Source organism: Mytilus edulis, chromosome 2 (assembly GCF_963676685.1).
Source record: "Mytilus edulis chromosome 2, xbMytEdul2.2, whole genome shotgun sequence".
NCBI classification, from domain to species: domain Eukaryota; kingdom Metazoa; phylum Mollusca; class Bivalvia; order Mytilida; family Mytilidae; genus Mytilus; species Mytilus edulis.
In genome coordinates, this window is record NC_092345.1 from 5,392,551 (window position 1) to 5,399,190 (window position 6,640).

At 36.9% G+C, this 6,640-nt stretch overlaps 1 protein-coding gene across 1 annotated transcript; it reads left to right on the plus strand.

The window, feature by feature from the left end:
• The first annotated feature begins 2,754 nt into the window (after positions 1-2,754).
• LOC139511290 (monocarboxylate transporter 14-like) lies at positions 2,755-6,069 on the plus strand. Its single transcript, XM_071297913.1, has 4 exons — positions 2,755-2,995; positions 3,676-3,943; positions 4,333-5,090; positions 5,799-6,069. Exons 2-4 carry the CDS (start codon positions 3,690-3,692, stop codon positions 5,933-5,935), a joined length of 1,149 nt encoding a protein of 382 aa, XP_071154014.1. The 5' UTR covers positions 2,755-2,995; positions 3,676-3,689; the 3' UTR covers positions 5,936-6,069.
• Positions 6,070-6,640: the final 571 nt, after the last annotated feature.

Sequence of the window (6,640 nt, forward strand, 5' to 3'; positions counted from 1 at the left end):
TTACAGCCTGGGTACCATCCATATCAAGTGGATTACGACTTACTCTAGGTTAGTAGACTCATTACCCACAAGACACCAGCTGTAGTTACAGCTTGAGTACCATCTATATCAAGTGGATTACGACTTACTCTAGGTTAGTAGACTCATTACCCACAAGACACCAGCTGTAGTTACAGCCTGGGTACCATCCATATCATGTGGATTACGACTTACTCTAGGTTAGTAGACTCATTACCCACAAGACACCAGCTGTAGTTACAGCTTGGGTGCCATCCATATCAAGTGGATTAAGACTTACTCTAGGTTTGTAGACTCATTACCCACAAGACACCAGCTGTAGCTACAGCCTGGGTACCATTCATATCAAGTGGATTACGACTTACTCTAGGTTAGTAGACTCATTAACCACAAGACACCAGCTGTAGTTACAGCCTGGGTACCATTCATATCAAGTGGATTAAGACTTACTCTAGGTTAGTAGACTCATTAACCACAAGACATCAGCTGTAGTTACAGCTTGGGTGCCATCCATATCAAGTGGATTACGACTTACTCTAGGTTAGTAGACTCATTAACCACAAAACACCAGCTGTAGTTACAGCTTGAGTACCATCTATATCAAGTGGATTACGACTTACTCTAGGTCAGTAGACTCATTACCCACAAGACACCAGCTGTAGTTACAGCTTGGGTACCATCCATATCAAGTGGATTACGACTTACTCTAGGTTAGAAGACTCATTACCCACAAAACACCAGCTGTAGTTACAGCCTGGGTACCATCCATATCAAGTGGATTAAGACTTACTCTAGGTTAGTAGACTCATTACCCACAAGACACCAGCTGTAGTTACAGCCTGGGTACCATCCATATCAAGTGGATTACGACTTACTCTAGGTTAGTAGACTCATTACCCACAAGACACCAGCTGTAGTAACAGCTTGGGTGCCATCCATATCAAGTGGATTACGACTTACTCTAGGTTAGAAGACTCATTACCCACAAGTCACCAGCTGTAGTTACAGCTTGGGTGCCATCCATATCAAGTGGATTACGACTTACTCTAGGTTAGTAGACTCATTACCCACAAGACACCAGCTGTAGTTACAGCCTGGGTACCATCCATATCAAGTGGATTACGACTTACTCTAGGTTAGTAGACTCATTACCCACAAGACACCAGCTGTAGTTACAGCTTGGGTGCCATCCATATCAAGTGGATTAAGACTTACTCTAGGTTAGAAGACTCATTACCCACAAGACACCAGCTGTAGTTACAGCCTGGGTACCATCCATATCAAGTGGATCAAGACTTACTCTAGGTTAGTAGACTCATTACCCACAAGACACCAGCTGTAGTTACAGCTTGGGTGCCATCCATATCAAGTGGATTAAGACTTACTCTAGGTTAGTAGACTCATTACCCACAAGACACCAGCTGTAGTTACAGCCTGTGTACCATCCATATCAAGTGGATTACGACTTACTCTAGGTTAGTAGACTCATTACCCACAAGACACCAGCTGTAGTTACAGCTTGGGTGCCATCCATATCAAGTGGATTACGACTTACTCTAGGTTAGAAGACTCATTACCCACAAGACACCAGCTGTAGTTACAGCCTGGGTACCATCCATATCAAGTGGATTAAGACTTACTCTAGGTTAGTAGACTCATTACCCACAAGTCACCAGCTGTAGTTACAGCTTGGGTGCCATCCATATCAAGTGGATTACGACTTACTCTAGGTTAGAAGACTCATTACCCACAAGACACCAGCTGTAGTTACAGCCTGGGTACCATCCATATCAAGTGGATTAAGACTTACTCTAGGTTAGTAGACTCATTACCCACAAAACACCAGCTGTAGTTACAGCTTGGGTGCCATCCATATCAAGTGGATCAAGACTTACTCTAGGTTAGTAGACTCATTACCCACAAGACACCAGCTGTAGTTACAGCCTGGGTACCATCCATATCAAGTGGATTAAGACCTTATTGTCAATGGTTTTTTTTTCCACCCATATAACTGACAAGTCGATGTTTGTTTTGATCCATATATCTAAATTGTTAATGCGTGTTTTGACCCATATAAATTAATTGTCAAAGTTTTTCATACATAGAACTAACAAGTTTGTTTTGTTCCATGTAACTAACGTGATAATGCTTGTTTTGACCCATATAACTAACATATTAATGCTTGTGTCACGCATATAATTAAAAAGTCAATACTTGTTTTGATCTACATAACTAATTTTGAAGTGCTTGTTTTGATACTTAACGATCAAGTCAAAATATTTGTTGGTCCTTAAAACAAGTCAACGCTTGTTTTGATCCATATATCTAAATTGGCAATGCTTGTTTTGGCCAATATAACTCACTAGTCAATGCTTGTTTTGAACCATATAATTAACTTGCCAATGCATGTTTTGACTCGTATAACTTACTTGTAAATGCATGTTTTGGTCCATATAACTTACAAGTCAATGCTTGTTTTGGATTATATAAGTAACTGTTCATAATTATAAATTAACTGTTAACAAAATTTAGAATTTTTGAAAAACTAAGGCTTTTCTACCTCAAGAATAGATTACCTTAGCTGTTTTTGGCAAAACTGTTAGGAATTTTTTATCCTCAATGCTCTTCAACTTCGTACTTTATTTGGACTTTAATATTTTTTGATTCGAGAGTCTTTTGTACACGAAACGCGCGTCTGGCGTAAATATAAAATTTCAATCCTGGTATCTATTATGAGTTTATTGTTAATGCTTGTTATGACCCATACACTAATAATTTACTTGTCAATGCTTGTTTTAAAACGTATTACTTTTTTCCGTCAACTATATATACTAATCACTCAATATCTGTTGTAGGTCCTGTCGTAAGTGTTATGTGTCATAGATTCTCATTCCGATCCGTGGTTATTTGGAGTGGACTAATTCTGGCTTTTGCCTTAATAATTTCCGGATTTGCACCAAACATATACTTTCTATTTGTAAGTTATGGAGTGATTGGAGGTAATATTTAAAATTTGTAAAACTGGACTTGATTGATGACCAAAAAAATATAAAATTGCACCACTTCATTGTAGTAATTGAAATGGAATACGGCATCTAGCCCTATGTAATCATATTTTTTTAGAGTTTCAAATCTTTTGCGACTTTGTCTGTATTATGATAAGTCTTTATCAGAACTATTCTTACGGGTGCGAGATTTACACGCTGGAATGTACACCCATTGGTGGCCTCCGGCTGTATTTACCCTTTGGTCGGGTTGTTGTCTCCTTGACACATTGGGTCCCATTTCCATTCTCAATTCTATAACTTACATGTTGAGAAAACAGTTATACATACTCATAAAAGACCAAGCTTATAATTGGATTCGCCAGACGCGCGTTTCGTCTACACTAGACTCAACAGTGGCGCTCGAAACAAAATAGTTAGACAGCCAAATCAAATACGACGTCGAAGAGCGTTAAGATCCAAAATGCAGTGCCAAGTGCGGCTGAGGCATTATATATATATGCATGGGGCAGAAAAACATACGATTTCATTTATACTAGTAATTCAAAATGTTCTACTAAATAAACAGTGTATTTACTGAAAATGAACATGCCAATGATATATCTATAAATACATGTACATGTAGTAATAAATGGCTTACTTATTACTATAGGATTAGGACAGGCAATGGCATATTCTCCTGCTGTTGTTATTGTAAGCGCATATTTCCACAAAAAGCTTGGTACAGCGATTGGAATAGCTACATCAGGTGTTGGTCTTGGAAGTTTTGCCATACCACTTTTACTAGAGGCTTCATTTACGTACTACGGATATTTAGGAGCTTTAATTATGGCAGCAGCAGCATCGGTTGAAATCATTGTTTGTGGAGCTCTGATGAGACCAATATCTCTCCACCGACGCATTACAGAGTTTAACAATAGGTATTAGATGTTTTATTATTTAGTCTTGCCTTCACGCGATTAAGGTGTGTTTAGATGTTAAAGTCGAACGTCCCGGGTTTTACATTTGCCCTGCATAATCATGAATTGAGCAGACAACATTGTTTATAAGTTTATTAATTTACTTTGACTTTTATACAGTTGTATGTTGTAGTTGCATGTGACTTAGGTTGATTAGACCTTCCCCAATATCTGTATTCGCCCGTCTGTATACCGGGTCACCATGACGGCTTAAGATTGGCTGGCATATACAACTTTATGCAAAGTCCATGTATTTTTTGTTTATTATTGTCTTCTAAAATTTGGACCAGTGTATATGTTTTGTATCAAAACGAGCTCGTAGTGTTATTAGTTTTTTTTTATCATTTCAGGAAAAGACAAGGTAGAGTTTCTGTCAATGGTGTCTCTGGAAATCAAAATCAAATCATGCCGGATAAAGAGCAGTCAACAAACACAGAGCCTACTACAGATTATAGCCGACAACATCAAAATGCAAGAAAACCACAACTTCTTAATGACGTCGACATTCTTATTTCAGTTTCGGAAAACAAGCGTAAAATGACAAGAAGAAAATCCGTCGTTTTTCTGATTCGCCGTGCATCGTCTGTATTCTTATTTCAGCGTGATTCAAGTAAAACTAAGACCAAAACTAAGTTCTTTGACTTATCTCTTTTGAAAGATCTAAGATATAGCGCATTTTGTGTCGCAATTTTACTATTTACATTAGCCTTCTCTTCTGGTATGGTGTTTCTGCCTGCCTTTGCTCTACAGATAGGGACAAGTGAACTTGAAGCCGCGTACACAGTAGTTGTAACGGGTGTATCGGATGGAATTGGTAGACTATTCGCAGGGTTCCTTTTTGACCGGAAGTTTATGAAGCCATATCGCATTTACATATACAATGTTCTAATCATTTTCATGGGCGTTGTGTCATTGACTATTCCGTCAGTAACAACTTTCACACAGCTAGCCGTAGCTTGTGCTATATATGGATTTATCATAGGGATGTACGTCTCACAGAAGTCTGTCATCATCGTGGATCTCCTTGGTATTGAGAATTTGTCCAAATCTTTTGGTTTAGTTCTGTTCTTTCAGGGCATTGGTGATTTTATTGGTCCTCCACTTTCAGGTATGTATCCAAACATAATTTCTCTTTCCTTTACTCATATTTGATAAGTCTAAAACGAATAATCTATTAAGACTTAGTTATCATATTTTTAGTTTTACAATTCTATAACGCTATAATGTGTACATGGTCGCATCACTCAGATGAAAGTTTATTGAACCGCAGTTTCCAACTTTTAAGACTGAATACGATCAAGATGATATATTTGGTATGAGTCATTAAGACACTAACCCAACAACACAAATAACCCAATACATATAAACCACACGAATAGTTTGCTAGAACTACTTGTGTATGTCTGACAACAAATGGGGGATTTAATGGATATTAACGTTTTGGTCTCAGGGTTTTTTATTACTATTGTGCGTTTAGATGTAAAATACCTTTAGATATATATATAAAAAAATTAAATAACTCTCCACAAGAGACCAAACAACACAGAAATTAACAACTATAGGACGTATCAGGACTATCACATTCGCCAATTATCTTAATTGGTGACCGTTTGTCCTGTTGTTAATGTATTTCTAGGTCTATGAAAAGCAAAACATTCGATTGCGTGCTGCGGTTGTTATTCGGGGTATGTGCTGCGAATCTGTTAATATAAGTTTTTTCGTACACAATACTGCAATGACTTTTAATCGAACAATGCATATACACTTAGAGTGTACACAATTTATAGGTCTTTTTCATTCTAAATTTGTTTTTCAGGGCTCTTAAAAGATTTGAATGGCAAGTACGATTACGCATTTTATTTTGGTGGAATCGCTGTTTTACTTGGATCATGTATTCTTCTTGTGTCAAACATTATACATTTCCTAAAGTCAAGACGGGAATACCATATATAACGCTAACTATGGGTACCAGCCTCTTCAATAATATGCTACAAAATACTATCATGACTAAATAATTCTGTTAATATTTTTCCAAAATGTTTAAATCCCTTGTTTTTGTATTTTTAACAATGAAGAATAAAGATTCAAATGTTGCAGTTTCTGTTTTCATGTTTTGGTTTGTTATTAATGAAATAAAAAAAATATAATGATTCCTTATGATGCTATCCATACAACTAGGAAATTCTATTTCTAGTTATTTGTCTTGCTATGTCTTTACCTTGTTATTTGTCTTGCTATGTCATTATCTTGTTATTGGTCTAGCTATGTCATTACATTGTTAATTGTCAGCTATGTCATTTCATTGTCATTTTTATAGCTGTGTCTTTGAGATTTATTTCCCCGAGGGTATCACCAGCCCAGTAGTCAGCACTTTTTGTGCTGACATGAATTATCATTGATATGGTTATATTTATAAATTAACTGTTTACAAAGTTTAGAATTTTTGAAAAACTAAGGTTTTTCTACCTCAGGCATACATTACCTTAGCTGGATTTGGCAAAACTTTTAGGAATTTTGGATCTCAGTGCTCTTCAACTTCGTACTTTATTTGGCCTTTTTAACTTTTTTGGATTCGAGCGTCACTGATGAGTCTTTTGTAGACGAAACGCGCGTCTGGCGTATATATAAAATTTAGTCCTGGTATCTATGATGAGTTTA

Excerpts from the sequence above, each read along its gene's own strand:
- LOC139511290 (XM_071297913.1), top strand. The coding sequence starts at position 3,690 with ATGGCATATTCTCCTGCTGTTGTTATTGTAAGCGCATATTTCCACAAA. Across the intron at positions 3,944-4,332 it reads ATTACAGAGTTTAACAATAG|GAAAAGACAAGGTAGAGTTT; the intron begins GTATTAGATGTT and ends TTATCATTTCAG. Across the intron at positions 5,091-5,798 it reads TATTGGTCCTCCACTTTCAG|GGCTCTTAAAAGATTTGAAT; the intron begins GTATGTATCCAA and ends TTTGTTTTTCAG.